Source organism: Galleria mellonella, unplaced genomic scaffold (assembly GCF_026898425.1).
Source record: "Galleria mellonella isolate WM207_F2 unplaced genomic scaffold, CSIRO_AGI_GalMel_v1 utg36, whole genome shotgun sequence".
Taxonomy (NCBI): Eukaryota; Metazoa; Arthropoda; class Insecta; order Lepidoptera; family Pyralidae; genus Galleria; species Galleria mellonella.
The window spans coordinates 6,666,442-6,688,573 of record NW_026442086.1 but is presented as its reverse complement, the minus strand read 5'-3'; the positions used below and the strand labels follow the sequence as shown (position 1 = coordinate 6,688,573).

The window sequence follows — 22,132 nt, the reverse complement described above, 5'->3', positions numbered from 1 at the left end:
TCATCTAAATCAGCTGTTTTCGTTTTGGCCAATCTGTTCCTCCCACCTCGTATATAATAGCAAAAGCAGATTTGTAAAAGATTTGCCTATGTTTACACAATCTAAGCTATTAAGGTTTGCAACACGCTCGTTACGGAGGGGAAAGGGATTGTTAGTAATGGAGACTGAGAATCCCATTGCTAGCAAAATACCCAACCAGGTCGACCTCCTCGCGGTTCTCCCTGGAAACTATCATGGTTAATTCCTGATGAATTCATCATGATGGGCTAACTGGCCTGTTTTCATTCTCATCTATCACTCTTCACTGGTGATACGCCAGCGTATCCCATTAGCACAGACGGGGTTACCATATCATTTTCACCCATCAAAAAAAAAAACACCGCTACGCCACCAAAAAGGAAGGCTCCAGAAGACTATTAGGGTTGTGCGCATCGATTGGCATGCCCACAACGGTGGATCCGCGCTTGAGTCTACGTATAAACGTTCGCGCAAAAAATAAACTGCAATAGATTACGGGTCGTATCATATACCGTTATTTTCAAATAATCCAATCAATATATAGGTAGGATGCCTGTGAATCGTGTAGCATGCCTGAAACGCGTGTTGTTATTTAGCTTTGGGTATTAACATGAACGGCTCAACTCCCCCCTATTCCACTAACCCCACAACATGCGTTACTACTGGGTAACGTGTTCAATTAGTCACATTGACTCGAATCGTTATTTAATTAGTGTCTATATGGCGCTCCATATTTGTGGCAACTGGTGATACACATGACTATAAAATAGGCGTGGGTAATATGGATATGAATCCGATATATATATATATATATATATATATATATATATATATATATATATATATATATATATATATTGGGTTCCTCACGACATTGATGGCAGAAAAAAGGTCATCACCTATTTCGATATCGCCTATATCGGTCGGATATCTATTATCAAATATGTCAAAAGTCTGTCATAGATATTGTAACTAAGATATATAGATATTGCTATATATTACTTACTCCTACTATGAAATGCATATGAAAAATTTTATGTCATTTTAATGTAAACGTGGGTGACAAACGAAACCAGGAGTATTGAAATATATATTAATAGAAGATAACTTGGGTAAGAAGGGCTATGAAGGGAAGCTGAAAAGGAACAATAATATTTAAGGTTGTGTTGCAAAAAAAATCTACTTTATTGCGGCAAAACAATCTATATTTTGATTTAAAAACTTAACTGCTAAATCGATTTTGATAAAATTTCTATAAGGTTAATCTGTCAGAATAACCTTTCAAAAAAAATATTCAAATCGGTTTACAAAGAATGAGTTATGAAATAACCCAAAAAATATGTAACAAAATACAACTGAATTGAGAACCTCATTTTTTTGAAGTCGGTTGAAAAGATGTGCCACTTTTAAATTTGATATAAAACAACATAAAAACTTTAAAGAACTTGACGATGTATTGACGGTCAATAAAATAAAATAAAAAAAAACATGAAAATCATAAGCGTATTTGAGGTGATGGGATGGGGGTGAGTGCCGACCCCAGTACTGTCAGGTGACCACACAAGGATACGAGGAGACCTCTGACAATAGACAATACATAATATGCGCCTCTTTAAAGGCCCTTTCTAAAAGAAAATAGTCTTACATAGGGCAATAATGAAAACAAAAATCAACTTTAGTACTTAGAGTGTTTTGTAATTTCAAATTAGGAATTCACCTCAAAAAAAAAAAGGCAAAAAAATACTATTACTACAATACATATAAGAGCATACTTATCAAAGCTTACTGAAGTTTCGACTTTCATAAACAATTCAAAAGATTCGTTATTTTTTTATCTTTTTCGCTTTATCGATTAATTTAAAAAATGCTTCGATAATGCACTAACATATTAATTGTAAAATAAATTGTCCATAAATCTAACACTAATAATTTTGCGCTTACTTTATATTTTTCTTCGGAAGTTTACAAGATGCGACGAAATCATTTTAGAATTGATCCCACAATATTTTCTTATATACACACATCCACATACATAAATTTACATGTATATTACGTATGACTTTTCAATCGATTTTCATTAATTAAAATAAAGACATAAACACAAACAAACAAAATAGACAATTTCGTATTTGTAAAATTATGTTAAAGATATGGAACGCCATTTGTTATAAACACTAATTAAATATTACTTGTACCTAAAGTATCAAGATCACATTATTAGAATTATAAAAATCCAAATAGGTACGCTTTAATTTTTCTTACAAGTCCGTATCGAGTCACCCGTTCACATATCACCATGTTAGTACAACACACGCACACATCGTATGCCCCTTTTGTAAATGGACGACTTACTCCTAGTCGTGTTAGGCCGAGACCTAGTATCGGTCTAGACCGGCTCTTAACTGTGCCTCAATTGAGACAAGTGTTGCTGCAATAGGCCAGCGCTGACGGCCGCGTAGTTAAACCTCTGTGAGAAATTTTACGGCGTTACCATCACCTCTACTAGTTATTTTGTGTTATGAATATGGCAACACAGATTAATACATAACGAATAATTGCGAAGCAAATAAAAAAAAAAATTACAAGCTCGTTCGAGTTCCAATTTTAAATGTAAATCCCATTCAAATTGTATTTGCAATTAAAAACATTCTTCTTTTTTTAATTTTGTTACTAAGGAAATAAGTTAAGCTCAATGGTAGTTTATTTTTGTAGTACAATCAATAGTTGCCATATTCATACCATAACAAAATACCATCACCATATTATGCCAAAGTATTTATAAAATGATGAAATATGAGTATATTGATTTTTTGAGAATAGAATACAATATATGTATAGTAAAAAAAAAATATTTCACTCGACTTGTCATACGAAAGCAAACCAATCAGTGATCACTGCAAAGTAACGGTTTGTGAGTGAAATATAAAGATTGAAAATCTATTGATTTGAGTTCATCGCCCTAATTTTAACAATAATTTACAAGTTAATATAAATTTAATACGTAAAAATAAATTGTGTGATAGAGTTGCTACAACAGTTCCTTATAATCAACATTATAAAAAAATGTTAATATTTATAGTATTGCCATTATAAATAAAAATAAAACTGGCCAAGTTTTATAAAAAAGCTTTAAGTAGTTCTTGGTGATATAATACTTTTAATAAATACCTATTAATCAATGAATAAGGATGTATTTATTAAATTAAGTATTCCAACATATTTAGTTAACAAAAGGGCGATGAAATTCAATAGAGATATAAAAAAATCATTAGTAGAAATTGTAAGTACACAATTCAATCTTCAAGTCTCGAGCGACTGGCTACAGAAAATAATGCAACAAAACTACTAAAACTGTACTCCATTCACCATCGAAGCGTTATACACAGAGCGGACGGCTAAAATATTTTTTTGACAATGCAACACCGATTTTAATATTTTTACATAATAAAAAAAAATTAACAATAATTATTTTATTATGATTTGATATATTTTTTTTTAACTTGATAAGGCGAAACTAAATAGTAATTATATTTAATTTTCTATCAAAAAAATTATACATTATTTTTTATAATACTCTTCGTATTGCAAAGAACCTAACGGCCCACCTGATGTAAAGTGGCAACCTTCGCTTTAGATATGAACCGCATTGAATACAGTCTGATACCCATGGTACACTCATGTGTATCCCTTCTGAGGACCATGGTGTCATGTTTCTGTACCCTATAACTTCATTGCATACATTGAAGCTGATACTGAGGTTCCATTCCTCTAAACTTATCTCTTAACCTAATATTTTAATTTAATAGTTTCGTGAAATTACTGTTTTATGGACCATCATAAAGTAAATATATAATAATATTGATTTAAATCTATTAGAAAGGGGGGAAAGGGATTGTTAGTGATGGAGACTAAAATCCCATTGCTAGTAATATACCCAATCAGGTCGACCTACTCGCGGTTCTCCATGGAAACTATCATGGTTAATTCCCGATGAATTCATCATGATGGGCTAACTGGCCTGTTTTCATTATCATCGATCACTCTTCACTGGTGCTCCGCCAGCGTATCTCGTTAGCGTAGGCGGGGCTGCCATTCCATTTTCACCCATCAAAAAAAAATCTATTAGAAAATAGATTTGACTAGTTCATTATTTTAGAGATATATTTAGAGAAATGACGCCTCAAAATCGACTCTATTATGTCAGATGTAACTTATTACTGCAAATATCGATTGGTAATTCTAAATAAATTCAGTTTCGCCTTCACAAGAGTAAATCAGACAAGTTAGTAACAAGTCATCCGACTTCGGTCCTTATGTTAACGTGTTAGGGTGCACAATAGCAGTACCTGTTGTTTCTTCTGCATGAGCTTGGTCTTGTTGGGGTCGACAGCGTCTGCCTGCTGCGCCGCTTGCTCGAGCCGCCGGCGTTGCTCGTTCTCCGCGTCCGCTTGCTAATGGCACACAAATGCACATTTATATTTAAAGTAATTCTTCATTATATTATGTATTTGTGTAGGCGTTTATATGCATGTATGTATATGTGTTAGTATGTGTATATATATATATATATATATATATATATATATATATATATTAATTTATTATCAATAAAAATACAAGTTACAGAATTTATGTTACATTAGCATTCAGAAACCACGTAGGTTTATATTAATACTAAATACATTAAAATTATTTTAATTTGTGTTAATATCATGCAAGAAGTATCGTTTTAATTTATACTTGATGTTGCTAATAGTAATGTTATCTCGTACATCGGTGGGTAGTTCATTAATAAATCGAGGAACCAGGTAGTCAGCCGTACGCTCGCCATAACAGTTATTTACGCGAGCGCTATTGGTACAAAGTTGCTTCCGTGCGACCGCCCTCGTATATACAGCATGATTAATTTCGTTCCAATATTTTTTGTTAAAAAAGTTTTCCTTAAGAAATGTGTATTTAAATTGTAGATGTACTGGTAAAATATTGCAATGTCGAAAAAGACCAGTATCATCGTCATAATACTGCATCTTAATTTTGGGAGATACAATAGATCTTAAAATTCTACGTTGAAGTTTAAAAATATCATTTAAATATGTTTTATAAGTGCGGCCATAACTTGACAACCCATATTGAACATAAGATTCGACCAATGAATTATACAGTATCAATTTTACCTTAAAGGGAATTCGGTGTCTAAGGATGACTATATTAGCTAAAAATTGTCTTAATTTGTTACAAATTTTTTCGATGTGTTTACTCCAATTAAACTTACTATCTATAGTTAAGCCAAGATATGTTTGGCTGTCCTTGACCGTTATAGCGGGGCAGCTGCAAAAGTTCCTTTCATTAGTTATATGTAGACACTTGTGGTTGTGAGCAATGATAGGTTTATATAGAGGACGAAATTTTAAATAGGGTGATTTTATGATCAAAAGTTGTGTTTTAATTGGATTTAATACCAATCCGGCATCATGACACCATTCAAGAAGGACATTGACGTCAGATTGTAGAAGGTCTCGTGCTTTTTGAATATTTTTGTCAGACAACACTAGACACGTATCATCTGCGAATTGGTAACATGAACTGTGTTTCAAGATATTATGCATATTATTAACATAAGACAAAAAATGTAGCGGACCTAATACAGATCCTTGTGCCGTGCCTTCAGTTACTGGTACATGATCACTGTATACATCATCTATTTTAACGGTGAATTTACGATTTTGTAAATAGTTCTTGCACCAATTGAGTAAAGGCCCACGTACACCAGACTCATCAAGTTTAGTAATTATTTGTGCATGTTTTAGGGTATCAAAAGCACGGGAAAAGTCTATGAATAAAGCCAACACATATTGTTTTTTATTGAGATGTTCATTAATCTCATCTGTAAATTTAGATAAGAGCTGACTATTACTTTTATCCGATTGAAAACCAAATTGATTTTGGTAAATTACATCTTGCTTACGATAAAATTTATGAATTTGTTCGCAAACATATTTTTCAACTATTTTGTCTATTGTAGAAAGTAAGGTAATGGGACGATAGTCTAAATAATTATTTCGTAACCCTTTCTTAAATACCGGTCTAACACAACCAATCTTTAGTTCATCGGGATATACGCCAGTTTTAACACTAGAATTTATGAGGTTAGCAATAGCTACCAATACCGCCTTACTACCTGACCGCCTGAGACCTGGAGCTTTTCTATAGTCTAATTTATCGATAATTTTATTTATTTTTTCACTTGAAGCTTTTTGATAATAAATGCTGCAGTTAGTTTGTTTACTATAGCTTCCTGGATCTAAAAGTCTGACAGTACATTTCGGAGTAATATTCTTCACTGCATTATCAAAGTTAGTGGCAAAATTGATGGCGATATCTTTATTACTTAATCCTTGTGCATCGAATGCTCTAAGTATTTTAATTATACTAATTTCGTAAACTTTTTTTGTGTTTTTAAAGTTATTCTGTATTTGTTGAATATAAAAGGAATTTCTTTTTATTTCAATTATTTTATGTGATTTATTACGAGTTTTATTATATTCTAATCTTATCTTAGGATCATTTAAGCTATTTTTCCAAGATCTAAACAATTTATCACGCTTTTGGCACAATTTTGTTACATTTTTGTCTATCCAAGGTAGTTTTAATCGTTTATTATTTTCTTGCCGAGCAGCTTTCATAGAAGTTGCTACTTTATTAGCATTATTAAAAGAGCTATTAATGAATTTAAAGATTTTGTTAGGGCAGTACATATTTGAAGTTAGGAACCAGTTAACTTTTTTTAGTTCCTCGCAAAGAATATCATAATTTATAATTGGTTTAATTACACGCTGTATATACTTAGGTTGGTTATAGTCGATGCACGCGAATACAATAGCGCGGTGATCGGCTAGTACGACATCTAGCACCGCAGAATACGGGTGCATGGTTGGAAACCGCGCAAAAATATGATCAATACATAATTTGATCATAACATTCATTCTTGTTTCGATTCTACTATAATCAGTTATTCCACACATTAAACCATGTTTACTAAGTGAGTCTAAATATATATCTCTAAATGGTAAATAAAGATTTTGTTTCGAATCAAACGACGTTAAGTGACTATCTAGTTCCTTCACAAAAATGTTTTTATTTGTAGATGGTGGCCTATAGACAGCACACACAACTACGTCACGTATACAATCTATTTTTATAATACCTGACAAGCATTCAAATGTTTTTGTTTTGTGTTGTAATGCTGTAAACTTAATATAATTTTTGACATACAATATAATACCTCCTCCTCGTTTATTTATGCGTAAATTTGAATACATATTATAGCCAGGTATATTATATAAATGACAAATATTTTCTGAGATACCAGCCTCGGTAATGGCAATAATATCCAGGGGAAATCGACTATTGTGAATTACTTGTAGCAATTTAGAAAAATTTCTAGTCATACTTCGTATATTTATGTGTATACTAGATATTTTTAATGAATTTTGACAAGGTATTTGTAGGAAGAAATCATTAATGGAGTTACAATTATATATTTCATTAATTTGTGTATCCATCTTTTTTCTTTAGTACTATTCACAATAAATATGTATTTATATTATTTTTGTATGTAAAATACGTATGTGGATTTAAATAATAATAATAACAATAAGAAGAAACAATGGAAACTTTTAGAACGAGTGGGTAGGCAGGTAAATATATAGTTTTATTAAACCTGAGATAGTTGATTGATGTCCTGTGATGAGCGAATATATTTTACTGTTGCTGTTTTTTCTTGCGCACACATTATCATCCTTACACCATATGAATTGAAATGACTTGCTAAGTTGTATTTTAGAGTTGTATAGAATACTCTTGACATGTTTTGTTAAAGCTTCTCTGATATAAATACGGTTTTCTGCTTTATCCTTGACCACATCTGGTATGACCTGTCCAACAGTAAGTCTCTTCTTCTTGCTAGCTTCTATCCAATGTTTACATACAGATTTTGTCTTCATTTCCATACGAATTACACAAGGTTTGTCCTTAGAACTAGGTAAACATTGCGTTGATTGAATGTCATTCTCATCCAATTCCAATTTTACAACTACCCTGCTCAATACGTCCTTCAAGTCCCCTTGGGGAATATCTGGTATTCCTGCTATTTCCAAAGTTGTTGACAAGGATTTTTGTTCAAATGTATTGATTCCTTGTTCAAGAACTGCCACTCTCAGCTCCAAGTTTTTGTTTTTGTTTAATAAATCCTCATTTTTGTGTTCAAGATTTCTTATGATATTATCCTGCTTTTTTATTGACTGCTCCATAGACCTCATTTGGTCACTCAAAAACTCGAGGGACGATTGGAGGTTACTTACCTCTTCTCGAAGGCTTTTTTTTAGCTCTTTACTGATGTCCTGTACGAGTTTTCGTGTATCGATGGTGTGGGATGCAGTCGGGAAACCAAGCATAGACTCATCATCGTCCCCATCATCATCGGGTATCAAATATGATGACCTTCGAGATGCGTTTTTTAAACAATCCTCACAGCTCCATTCGATGCCAGTAGTATTTCGTAGCGTATTCAATTGTTTATTAGATAATTTAGCACACGCTGGATCAGCATGTACTACTTTATCACACCTGCTACACTCCAATCCAGGCATTTTTTTAGTAATATTCTTCTTGCACACATCACATTTCTTCAACACCATATTGAGGGTAGATATTAAAATATATTATCGGCAACGGTACACAACCTTTCACTTCAATGTCACAACGATGATTCAATATATATATATATATATATATATATATATATATATATATATATATATATATATATATATATATATATATATATATATATATATATATATAATGAGTAGGGATAATATTTATATTATTATATGTATCACATCTCCCATATTTAGAACTAACAAAATTTTTCATCGTGCTTCCCACCAAATTGTTTATCCTCTCCATCCAAAGGTTGCCTGGAAAAGATCGCTCTTAGCGATAAGGTCGCCCATTGTTTTCTCATTGTGATTATTTCTTGTAATTGTTTGTATTTATAATAAGTTTAGTATTGTAATCTTTTGGAGGAAACAATAAAGAGTATCTATTTATCTATCTATACATATATCCTTCCAAACTTTTGTGTTTATAATAGTAGTAAGTTAAGGTTTTGAGTTTCCCTTCTCAGGAACCTACAATTATAAAAAAATATTTTACTGGGGAAGAATTGATTTGAAATGATGTGTCGTATTAAGTTACGTGGTTTTTTTAAATGGATGATAATAGAATGGTAACCTCTCCTGCGCTAACGGTATACGCTAGCGGAACACCAGAGAGGGATGATAGATGTGGAAAAAAAGCACGTTAGTTGGCCCATCGTGACGAACTCAAGAATCAATCTCGATAGTTTCTAGGGGGAACAGCGTGGGCAGCAATGGGGCTGCTATACCCTATTACTAATAATCCGTTTCCTCCTTGCAACGTGGTGTTGCAGTGGGATAAGAGTCGCTAAGTAAATCTAAATATGTCAGATTTATTAATTCATTTTACCTTGAACGCCCTCGTGAACCGGACGAGAAGCGAGAAGAAAGCATTAGCGTCGCATCCGCGCGGCGCCTCACCGAAGTACTCTACGCAGGAAGAGAAGGAATCCTGGAACGGATAATACATTTATAAATACTAAAAGCAGACATTTGATAGTTTTAAATATTTTACTAAACTAGATCTTGTTTTGCGGAAGTCATTACCACTAATTATTTTACACTTTATTATTAGTACGCTTGCGACTGCCAACACTACTATTAATATATAATAATTGATTACTATTATTATTACGAGATCTAAAACTTTCCATATTAGTTATCAATCTCCGATTGCTATTCAGTCCACGCACAATGTGCCTCGGCTTCGCCTCGGCCCACATTTGCACGTTAGTCTATCAATGCCTCAGTTGCTGGCCGCTGCAGTAATGTACTATTTCTCAAACATGCTTGGAAATGTGAGCATTATTTTGACAATCTTCTTCGAGATAAATCAAAATTGCCGTACTGATCAGATACATGCGGGCAGCGGCCGGCAAAAGTTGTATGAAAATCCATATCTGTCGTGTTTTGCGGCCAGATAAATTACTATATAAACTCATATCTGTCCTGTAATTTAAAAATGGAATGACCTTTTATTTCGAAACATGGATAACAAGGAGGTAACTAATAAAAACTTTTATTTAAATTTCGAACTGGCTTGCAAATAGAAAGCTGTTTATTGAAAATAAAAATAAAAATAAAGGAACACTATGGCGCGTGAAAAATTATTACTGTTCGTTATTCGTCATTGAACTTAAAAAGTAAAATTGTGTTTTTTATTTCCGCGCATTGTTTGAGAAAAGTACTATACTAGCCTTGGCCACAACTAGGCATCGACGGAGTCACGTATGTGTGCCTCGGCTAGGCCTCGGCCCACACTTGCACGTTCGTCCATCAATGCCTCAGTTGCTGGCCGCTGCAGTAATGTACTATTTACGCGGCGGGCGGTACCTGCGCGTGCTTGGTCTCGGCGCGCAGGCGGCGCAGCTTGTCGTGCGCGTTGGCCACGAAGTCGCGCAGCAGGTGCGCGTGCGCCTGGTGCGCCGCGCGCTGCTCGCTCTCGCGCCGACACGCCTCCATGCCGCGCTCCAGCTCGCACACGTCCGCCACCACGTTCTCCAGCGACACTGCCCACCACGGGGAACGTTTTAATCCGTGCGACACTTCATGTGCAACTGCGATTCGTTGCCAAGTACGCGTATGAGTCTACTGGGAACGGCTTCTCCAGAACCAGGGGACTACAGATATCTTAAACCGCGGGATATCGTTGAGGTGACACACAGGATCTATCAAATGATGGTATAAGGCAGGGGGAAGCACAAAAGATCCCGATGGGTCAATGTGCAACGGCTTAACTGACCCCACTTCCTTGCCCGATCTTCGAACTTTACCGACACAACTTCACACTAATATTGGTGTTTGTTTGAAAAGTTATTTTTCATTCACTTAAGTATAACTTCAAAAAGTAGTAAATAAAAAAGTATAATCTAAATAAGCCGCCGAAACATAACTTTTGAGCAATATGGCGTCAATGACGTCACTTGGAAGTAACTAATAATCGAGTAACATACACGAGCATGATCAGTACTTATATTTGTTAATTTTTACTGTTTCCCAAGAAAGAAAAAGTACATAATATGTGTTGTTCCAGCATGTATATAAATACTAGTATAAAGACACCGAAAAATCTATTTGTTAGTGTACCGAAAAAGCCCATAATACGCAAAAAGTGGTCGCTACTTGCTTATAGAAGTCATGATGCTATAGTAAATGAATGGTTCAACTGTTTTCTTTTGTGAAAATCTTTTTGATGTAAGCACATAAACATATTCATTTAAATTTACCCCTATTTGATTTTAAAGTTAATATTTCGATTTTCTAAAGATCTTTGTTATCTATTTGAGGTTGAGAATTCAATGTGGTATTTTTAATGTCCTACCCTTTCCGTGATTTAACAGTCCAATAATAAAATTAGTAGTTATTCTAATAACGGAATTATTCGGATTTGCGCACCGCTACCAAAACCGCAACGAACATCAATGACCGACATGTTATTTACTTCCATGTTACGTCATCATACATTCCAGGTGGTTTTCGATCACGTGATACCAGATAAAAACATAAATTTTTTGGGCGTTTTATGCATGTTTATTAATATATTTTTAGTCAGATTAATGCATACCTCTTTTAAAACCCCTAGACTATGTATTTTTAATATCATTTAGCCTAATGCCAATAAACCAATTCTTACCGCTGTATATTCCGTGTAAGGGTATCTAGAGCAGTATCAGGAAGGAATGTAAGAATTCTTATGCGTGTTCAACATTATTAGCGTAAACACCTAAAATTTCCAATCATTTAAATACGATGTACCGTAATATATAACCAAAAAAAAAATTACCTTGCGCCGCTTTGTCTATGTACAACAACTCTGTATCGAAGTTCATCAGCTCGGGGAAGTTCTGTCTGATCGTGGCCACTATGTAATGTAGTAAAGATATCCTTTTGTCAGTCGACTTTGTGTCCATCAGTGTATCTAACGACTGCAGCTTGAACCCGTACGCCGGTCCACGTTTACTGCTATTTAAGTAGTTACCGAACGCGAGAATGATTTCCAGAACATTCCGCAGCTTCTGTGAGGACTTCACTGATGATGAACCGGATATTATCGCGTGGATTTGAGGGGTTATCAAGTGGATATTGTCGAAGAAGTTGCCCATGTAGTTCATTATGGACAATTTAGCTGATATCCTTTCGACTTTAGCTAACTGCATGAGGAATTTGTCTTCCTCGGTCAACTGATTGATATTTTTCTTCTCGGCGACGTATTCTTTATACGCTTTTTGTTCGGCCTCTGTCGGTACCATGCGCTGAAGGATCTCGACGCTCTCTAGTGGTAACTGTTTTAAATCGAGATTATTGATAGCAGCTATTACTTTCTCCACTGGTGTGTCCAGTTTTCTTCTTGATATTGCTGTAAAAAATAACAATATTATTTATATATGTTTTAATAATTGCTTAATTAAGGAGATGACAACAGATTAAAATAATCTTCTTTTTTTCTTCAACGGCAATCGGTCACTATTTTTACGACCATTTTTGCCAGCGTCAGGTATAAGAAGCTTGTAAAGTAATCAAATCCTTGGTAAGTAGGGTTTTTGTTTTCTATATAGTTATAGAGTACACACACGTTAATGATTACCGCAGATTCGTATTTGTATTTCGTATTTTATTTTATTCACTACGTTATTTAAGAGTCGACACTACTTTTATTTGGACAAAACTGTAAAGTTAAGTCGGAAAGTTTGACAAAAATGGAAATGCATTTATTACAGAAAAACAATGCAAAAACAAATGAATCTGCATTGCGTCTACACAGAGTAGAAAAGCAATTACGCGCCAAATTTAAAAACCGGTGCAGAGAAATAAAAAAAATTATTATAATTTCGAATTCTCTTTGATTCCAAGTAGTTTGGATTGAATTCAAAATTTAAATAAAAAAGCATAGTTCCAAATTCAAACCTATATTCCTAAGACGCGTGTGTTCGAGCAGTGAAACAGTGTCGGGCTTGCGGAAACGCTTGCTGGGAAAGGAGGCGAGCGTGTCGTCGCAGACGGCGTTGCCGCCGCCGCCCGGCGCGCCCGCGCCGACGCCGCCGATGCGGAACTTCTGCTCGAACTCCGCGAAGTTAATGCGCCGGCGTGGACGCTCCTCGTCCAGCTCGTTGAAGATTGTACCTCGCACCTGGGGGAAAGAAGGATCATTTTATTTCATTTTATTCATTACGAAAACAATATAACACAATTTGAAATCCAATGACGAAAATAGCGCGTTATATACAAAAACATTAAAGAAAAGTCTTTTGAAGCTGCATAATAAGAATCGGAATCAATGAAAAAAAAATTTTGAATACAAATCGCGGGGGCAAATGATTAATATAAGATTAGTGAAGAATAAAATTATTCAATAACTTATCACTTTACTTTGCACTACAGCCGCAAATTCAGATTAAATAATGGTGTCTGATTCAAATCCGGCTCCAAGGACCATTTACTGATACGTCTCTTCAGTTGAAAACTTTGAAAGTCAACTCACTTGGTTAGGTTTGAGCGCAATCCAGTTAAGTGTAGGCAGCTTGTACTTGGTGTCGACCTTTCTCTTGATCGTCATTGCATCATGCTGCTGCGGCGGTGGCATTAAACCTGGAGCTGGTGGCGCGGGAGGGGGCGGTGCACCCAGGGTGGGGGGTGGAGGTGGTGGCGGTGCGGGAGCGGGTGGTGGTGGCGGTGTTGGGGCAGGGGCGGCCACCGGCGCCGGAGGGGGAGGTGGGGGTACATGGACCGGATTTGAGGAAGTACCGTTGGGTAATGTAGTGTGACCGTTGGAGTGCGCGTGCGTCGGTCCATTTGAAGTTCCGTTGCACAACACGTGTGATGATATAGCACCCACTGTAAGAGTTATTTATATATTTGATATATACAAAGGACCGTAGAATTTAGAATGAATGGAAACATTATTTTTAATATGTAAATCATATAATTTTAATTATCAACATAATTAAAACCTGTCTATCATTCTCTGGTGAACATAGGTCTTTCTTATATTTCACAACAAAATACAAATTCATGGCACTTGTAGTTTTGCATCTATCGATTTTTTGCAACACTTCCTAACTATTTAATATAAATAATAAGTACTTCATATTTTTTCAGTAGGAATATAAAACGGTGTGATTAGTCTGTCTGCGTTCAGACGTCCATCGTACAGAAGAAGTAACATCAGTTGGCAATTTCTATGTCATTTTAAAAACTGATATATCCATGACTATAAAACAGGGAAAACATTTTTTAATAATAGATTCAAGCTGAGAGTAAATAAATTAATATTTCTTATAGTAAAACAAAATATTATTGTATTCAAAGTACTCACTCGAAGCCCCTCTGGGCAACGATTTGGTTAGAGATTCCAACTCCTGCACCTTGGATTCTAGCATCGACTGTCGATTCCGAGAGTCCTGCTGCGCTCGACGTAACGTCGATACCTGGAGACATAACAAATGACAAGTTTAAAGCGTAACCTATAAATATTTATTAATAATTTATTAAGAGATAGCTTATTATCAAAAAATCGCTAAGGAAAAGTGGTACACTTATTCGCTTTTTTTTAATAGGCGAAAATGGAATGGTATCCCTGCCTGCGTCATTGGTATACGCTTGCGAGGCACCAGCGATAGATGACAGATGAGGATGAAGGCAGGTCAGTCGGCCCATCGTGCAGAATTCAACAAGAATTAATTACGATGGTTTCCAGGGGAACCGGATGGACGTCGACCTGATAGGGTGTATTGCTAGCAATGGGGCCACTCCAAACCATTTTTAACAATCCCTTCTCCCCCTCCCCACTCTTATTCCCTTTATTTTCACTGGTTATACTATAGTAGGGATAGGTGGAAAAAAAATTCACACTTCCCCAAGTGGGAAACGTTAAGCTGGGAGGAAAGGGATTATTAGTAATAGAATCTAACAGCCTCGTTGCTATCAATATATCCTGTCAGTTTGACCTCCATTCCCATTCCCCCATGGTCGTTCGTCCTGGAAACCATCGTCCACCTGATGGCAAGCGGTTACCGTAGCGTCTGAACGCCTGCAATACCAGGGGTATTACGCACACGTTGCCAACCCTGAAGAAACTTCTTTACACCTTTTTTGAAAAACCCCATGCTTATCTCTTGGAAAAACCTAGAATTGGGAAGCTCATTCAATAACCGGAGCGTTTGTGGAAGGAAACATCATTGGAACCAGTATGTACGCGATCATTTAGACTCTAAGATATGGGGGTGAACTCGCTGTCGATGGCGAGGTGTAGGATGGTAGACGGTGTTACCTCCTCGACGACCTGGCGGCGCGCCTCGGCCAGCTGGTCGCGCTCGTGGCGCACCTGCGCCAGCTCGGCCTCCAGCGTGGCCAGCTTCGCTATCGCCTCGCGCTCCAGCGCCGCCAGCCGCTCGTGCGCCTGAACACACAATACCAATTATTCCATACAAAACGCGATCAATGTCGAATCGACATATTAATAACCGAATGAATCCGAGTAAGGGTGGTAGGCACGTCCCCTGCAATGTTGAATAAATATTCATATAATCTAAGTAGATTATATAGTGTCCCCATACAAATACTTCACCAAAAACAGTTTTTTTTTTATACAACTTAGAATGGCAAACAAGCTGACGGCCCACTTGATCTAAAGTGGTAACCGTCGCCTATAGACATGAGCAGTACCATGGACATAACAGAGTATACTGTTTCGCCCATGATACCCCCCATGTGTTGCCATTCCTGAGGACTCAGGTGTTATTCCTCTGTACTCAGTAAATTCACGCCATATCCCACCCTTGAAACTGAAACACAGCCATGCAAACACAACTGCTTCACGGTTGAAACACGAATGGGACAGAGGTACCCAAGCAATCGACTTTTGTACAAAGTCTCCCTCTGGTATATTAAAAATAAGCACAACCATTTTAAACATCTATATATTTTTACATGTATATAAATTTGTATACAATACATACATAAGTATATATTTATAGAATATCGGACAAAATATTGGCGTTATGTTTTGATTTAAAAAAATGTGTCACATTTTAATCAGCCAAATGTCAATTTAGATTATTAAAAGTTTTTTTTACACTTACCCATTTTTTTACACTTAAGGCTCTATTTACCAGTACAAAATCTTAGGTTGCATACTAATAATGCTTGGTGAAATGTAGGCAAACAAAAAAACATCAATGTGCGTCACAAATGGATAACAATTTAGACTTACATGACCCAACTCATCCTCCAATTCATTGACTTTCTCCAGGGCTGCTGTCTTCGTTTCGCTGTCTTCCATCAGGGCTGCTACATCGAACACATTGTCCAGGTATGCTGAGATTTGCACCTTAACATGGAAGAATATGCAAAATTTAATTTTAATTACTTTTTATTATAATTAGTGTAAATTTAACACCAGAGGTTATTAATATAAAAAAAAAAACACTGAAATCACTCAATCGATTGATTGATGAGTGAAATGATTGATTTTTTTTTCTTTGCCACTTTTGTGGTATAAAAAAATACCTGACTGAAACCATTTCTAAATAATATTAATGTCTGCTAATAAAGCTGTCTTCATCAAAGAGGCAACCTCTGGTGCTTAGTTTCTTTGTCAACCTAAATGTAAAGAGTGCTCCAAATGGATGACTTTACTGTAAAGAATAAAGCAAGTAGGAAGTTTTTTTTTTTTTTTTATGTTAGCAAGATGTCTACCATGAAATGAAATTCCGAAATTTCGGGTTCAATTTCGTGTTTTTGTTCGTACCGAAATCGGCCCAGTAAATCAAGCTTAACGTCGTTCGTTATAAATAGTATCATAATAGTGTAAAAGAACAATATTTTAATATTTATAACCAGAATACATTATGTAATTTTAACATTAAACTTTTGTTTCGTTCGGGTCCGAAATTTCGGAAAACATTTCATGATAGGCCCTCAGAGGTATTTTGTTATATTTTATTAGGTCTTTTGTTATTTCCCTGAGACTTACATTATACAATGTGTAGAAACTCAACCAACCAAAAAATAAGTACCTGTAAGTCCTCACTCTCACACAACCGCAGCCTCTCCAGATAGTCGTCGAGCTTCAGCGCTGTGAACTCGTACTGCAGATGTACCCTGAAGTTCATGTCCTCCACTGAATGCACTATGATGTTGACGAACTGCATACACGCCACCTACAAATTGAAATTATAGTGTGATGTGAATTAACATAAAACGAGGATCCAACCTTCAAAAACGATGTGATCACAGCCACCCGAAAGTTGACCAAGTGCGAATCGTGCATTCTTACAAAAGAGAAGTTTGCAAAATATACGATGCCCTGAATAAAATTATTTATTCTCTATTAAAAAGTTAGAAAAGTATTAAATGTATAAAGGCATTAGATCTAATCAGCCACAATAGAAATAATAAATTAAGTAAATGTGACGTCACAAGTCTATTAGGATTGTGGGCATGCCCATCGTGCTCACAACGGTGCATCCACTTTTCATTAACATTGTTACAATAATAATATAAATAAATGAATAAATTTATCAAATATTATAAAATCGTGGTATTATAGTTTGTATAACTCATTCGTATTTAGGGAATACTGGACTTACATTCTAAAAAATCCATAGAAATTCCCATGGTTTAGGACAACGAGTTCACAGAAGTGAAATTGCGTAAACATTTAAAAGGAATTCTCCATTTTCCCAAATAGTGATGAAAATACATACGATCTCTTTTGCGTTGCCATTTCTGAGACTCCTTTATGAAGATCATAATCCTCAGGAATGGCAACACATAAAAGACACCATGGGCATCATATGGGTGATATTAATGGAGGCCCATCAGCTTTTATGTAATTCTATGGTATCATGAAAAGAAGTACTTCACATTACTCACCATGAATTCGATGTGAAACGTGTCATAGTTCATAAAGTATTCCATCAGGGTGTGAAATCGCCTCGGCTCCCCGACCACTTCTTTGAAGTTGTCAAACGCCGACAGTATGATCTGATGTCCACCTTTCACCAGGCAGATGGCTGCGAGTAGTTCTAGCACCAGAGCCTTCGTTCGCAATGAATGGTGTACTAATGAGAGCGCTATACTGTTGATAGCTTCCCGATGTTGAATCACCATGTTGAAGCCGTACTGAAAATTAAGAAAGATAGTTTATTAACTTGCCACTATTGAGCACAAGTCTCTGCTAACAAGAGTAAGACATAAGCCTATTTTAATACCACACAGGACGGTAGCACATCTGTAATTGGTGTTGTGGGTGATTAAGGCGGTAGTCACTTACCATCAAAGTTTACTTTTTTTTATTCTACTTAAAATGGCAAACAAGCTGACGGCTCACCTGATGGAAAGTGGTAACCGTTGCCTATAGACATGAGCAGTACTATGGACATAGCAGAGTATACGAGGTCTGTCCGGAAAGTTCGTATAAAAGTGTTCTGGAATGCGAGAAAGAGGAGTGGGGAGGCCAGGTAAGCGCAGGACCCCTTCCTTATGTCCCTAACAATGCTTCAGTTCTGGTCTGACCGCCGTGCGGTGCGAACTGGCTTGTCACGCCATCTGTGAAGTTACCTCTTAACGAAACCCCGTCGGCATGGAGCCCGCTTCCGTTGAAGAGCAGCGCGTCGTAATCAAGTTTCTCTCGAAACTCGGCAAGAATGGCCGTGAAAGCAAAGAGTGGAAGACATCCGGGGAACCACGAACAAAAAAATCAAGAAAATCCCGCTCAAATGTCAAGACAATGTTGATTGTTTTTTTCGATGTTCGGGGGATTGTCCATCAAGAATTCGTCCCTCCAGGCCAGACAGTTGATGGAAAATTCTACGTCGATGTGCTCAGACGCCTCAAAGCTCGTGTGGCACGAGTTCGTCCAGAATTGGCGCGAGAGGGGCGTTGGATTCTTCACCACGACAATGCCCCTGCCCACACCTCTCTTGTTGTCCGTGAGTTTTTGAGTAAAAATTCCATTACGGTGACCGAACACCCCCCTATTCGCCGGATTTGGCCCCGTGTGACTTCTTCTTGTTCCCAAAAACCAAATTGGTACTTCGGGGGCGGCATTTGGGGGACATAAATGAGATAAAAAAAGCTACGACGGGGCAGCTGAGAAACCTACAACCAGAGGACTTTCAAGGAGCCTTCTCACAGTGGAAACGGCGTTGGCACAAGTGCATTATGTCACAGGGGGAGTACTTTGAAGGGGATAAAATTGATTTACCTGAATAATTGTAAAATAAAATTTTTAAAAAACTTTTATACGTACTTTCCGGACAAACCTCGTACTGTTTCGCACATGATACCCCCCATGCGTTGCCATTCCTGAGGACTCAGGTGTTATTCCTCTGTACCCTGTAAATTCACGCTATATCCCACCCTTCAAACCGAAACACAGCCATACAATCCAAATATACGCTGCTTCACGGTTGAAACACGAATGGGAGAGAGGTACCCAAGCAATCGACTTTTGTAGAAAGTCACCCTCTTTGTATCTTTATTTCATTACTATATGGAGAAATTTAGATATTTGTCAGTGGGAAAGAAAACAGCGGACTACGCTATATTCGGAGTTGTAAATTACAGTAGTTCATCTTTAATCGAATATGTAGATGCAGTTCGCATCTCGACCAGAGGGAGATTTTGTACAAAAGTCGATTGCTTGGGTACCTCTGTCCCATTCGTGTTTCAACCGCAAAGCAGTTGTGTTTGCATAGCTGTGTTTCAGTTTGAAGGGTGGGATATGGCGTGAATTTACAGGGTACAGAGGAATAACACCTGAGTCCTCAGGAATGGCATCGCATGGGGGATATCATGGGCGAAATAGTATACTCTGTTATGTCCATGGTACTGCTTATGTCTATAGACGACGGTTACCACTTTTCATCAGGTGGGCCGTCAGCTTGTTTGCCATTCTAAGTTGTATAAAAAAAAAGTCTTAATAGTCACGAAGTAGAAATGTCTTATCGACAAGATAAAGTACGAGGCTTTTGAAGACTACACAAACAGAAAGTGACGGAAAAAAACTAAGAAAGCTCCCTAGACACAATCTTTAGCCAACTGCCCCATGAAGTTTATTTATGAGTAGTGAAATTTCTCCTAGTATGGTTGTCAGTATTTGCCAAGACCTTAAGGATCCGAAACATGGTCACGGGCATCACTTTGTGTGAATAATGATAGTAGAATTTTTATTCTAATTAATTCGTCTTTTGTACTGGTGTTTTGTTTGGGATTTGTTGCTCTTATCACCTCTTATATTCTTCTAGGAGCTGTACTCGAGTTACTAGTTGATTTAATGGATGATAATGAAGTGGTAACCCTGCCTGTGTTATCGGTATACACTGGCGGGGCACTAGTAAGGAACAATAGATAAGGATAGAAGTAGGTTAGTTAACCTATAGTGACGAATGAAACAGGCATTAATCACAATGGTTTCTAGGGGGAACTGCGTGGAGATCGACTTGACAAGGCTTGCTAGCAATAGGGACATTAGTCCCAATTACTAACAATCCCTTTCCCTCAGCGTAGAGGGGAGAGCGTACCTTGTTGTTCATGATGGCGCGCATGCACATGATGCAGACGTGGATGTCGTCGGTGGAGGCGCCCATGTTGAGGCGTGCGGCGTGGCGCGAGCGGCGGCGTGCGGCGGCGGGGCTGGCCGGCTCGGCCTCCGCGTCCGACGAGCGCGCGCGCCGCCGCCACGCCGCCGGCAGCGACGCCGCGCCCTCCGCGCCTGCACCCGCACCCGCCCCCGCGCTGCACTCCGACGTCGTCGTGTTCGCTGGACGATCACACACTTCATTATTACCGCATACCTAAACGCGACTTTGTACGCAGAAGACTTTTTTTTCTCGAGAACGCTTAAGCTGTGGAATGAACTCTTCTATCAAGGTTTTCCCTAGAAACTACAGTACTAGGGTTTTTAAAAAGGGTGTATTAAGGTTGCTTCAAGGACGAGAACGCGCTTGTGACATCTCTAGTGTCGCAGGCGTCAATAGGCTGCAGTAACTGTTTACCATTTACCATTAGACAAACTATATGCTTGATTGCCACCTTCGATTGAGCCTTATTATTTAAAAATAATAGACGTAAAATCTGTTTAGGTCTATTTAAGTTAATAAGCCAAGTCGTTTAGTTTCAAAAAACGTTTGTCCATTTTTCGTCATTAAGCTTGTTTATAAATTCCCGTCATTCAACACAGGACGTATGCAATATTGAAAGATGATTATAGCTGAGATTTAGTGCTTCGAGATCTTCACGTCAGGAAAATCGGAAACACACGAATGGTATTCGTGGTCTAAAGATTGTCAAAACAGATTATTATCAAGCTAGCTTTATTACTATTTGTTTACATATAGTAATCTTTCCAACTTTCAAATGTTTGCAACAAACCTTGATTGATCCCATCACTGGACTGACTCCTGGCCAGCGCGATCCTCTGCTCGTGCCGCATCATGCTCAACCTGAAGCTCAGGTAGTCGATCAGCACGTCCAGCCCTTGGTTCTGTTCGTTAAGAAATTCGCGGACCCATCTGTAATTGATAAATAAATGTAAAAATACTTCGTGGTTTAGCAGTTTAGTACTCGACCCTTAATAGTTTACCACTCGTGATCTAGTAGCTTACTATTGGAGGCCTAACAGTTTATCACTTGTGGCCTAGTAGATTACCACTCGTACCATAACATTTTACCATTCGTCGTCTAGCTGTTTACTACTCGCGCCCTAACAGTTTACCATTCGTGGTCTAGCAATTTACCATTCATGGCTAGCAATTTAGTACTCCTGGTTCTAGTAGCAGTTTTCTATTCGGAGCTTAGCAATTAAACTTTTTCTTCAATCGTTACATTCTGGGCAAACTGGTCTTTGTAGCTAATAAATGGGTTGTGCCATTGTAGCGTGCTTTAAAGTGTGTAACCAAGTCATTTATTGCTGC

At 37.2% G+C, this 22,132-nt stretch overlaps 2 protein-coding genes across 3 annotated transcripts in view; both read right to left on the bottom strand.

Annotated features, from left to right (window-relative positions):
- The window catches only part of LOC113520704 (formin-like protein), a 116,078-nt gene that overhangs the window by 5,493 nt on the left and 88,453 nt on the right, over nt 1-22,132 (bottom strand). Inside the window, exons 4-17 of one of the 2 annotated variants that reach the window (XM_052897467.1) lie at nt 21,591-21,730; nt 20,741-20,979; nt 18,090-18,338; nt 17,231-17,374; nt 16,426-16,542; nt 15,484-15,612; nt 14,530-14,641; nt 13,696-14,048; nt 13,122-13,344; nt 12,001-12,573; nt 10,551-10,726; nt 9,568-9,669; nt 4,365-4,469; nt 2,371-2,485 (exon numbers count right to left, since the gene is read on the bottom strand). In XM_052897467.1, the coding sequence (XP_052753427.1) occupies nt 2,417-2,485; nt 4,365-4,469; nt 9,568-9,669; nt 10,551-10,726; nt 12,001-12,573; nt 13,122-13,344; nt 13,696-14,048; nt 14,530-14,641; nt 15,484-15,612; nt 16,426-16,542; nt 17,231-17,374; nt 18,090-18,338; nt 20,741-20,979; nt 21,591-21,730 (2,731 nt within the window). In that variant the 3' untranslated portion in view covers nt 2,371-2,416. The remainder of the gene's footprint in view (nt 1-2,370; nt 2,486-4,364; nt 4,470-9,567; nt 9,670-10,550; nt 10,727-12,000; nt 12,574-13,121; nt 13,345-13,695; nt 14,049-14,529; nt 14,642-15,483; nt 15,613-16,425; nt 16,543-17,230; nt 17,375-18,089; nt 18,339-20,740; nt 20,980-21,590; nt 21,731-22,132) is intronic. The other variant, XM_052897466.1, reaches the window with a different exon arrangement.
- Nucleotides 4,612-8,771, bottom strand: LOC128201212 (uncharacterized). The gene has a single exon (XM_052897468.1). It carries the CDS (start codon nt 8,712-8,714, stop codon nt 7,695-7,697), a length of 1,020 nt encoding a protein of 339 aa, XP_052753428.1. The 5' UTR covers nt 8,715-8,771; the 3' UTR covers nt 4,612-7,694.

Coding starts and splice junctions, on each gene's coding strand:
- LOC128201212 (XM_052897468.1), bottom strand. CDS start 8,714: ATGGTGTTGAAGAAATGTGATGTGTGCAAGAAGAATATTACTAAAAAA.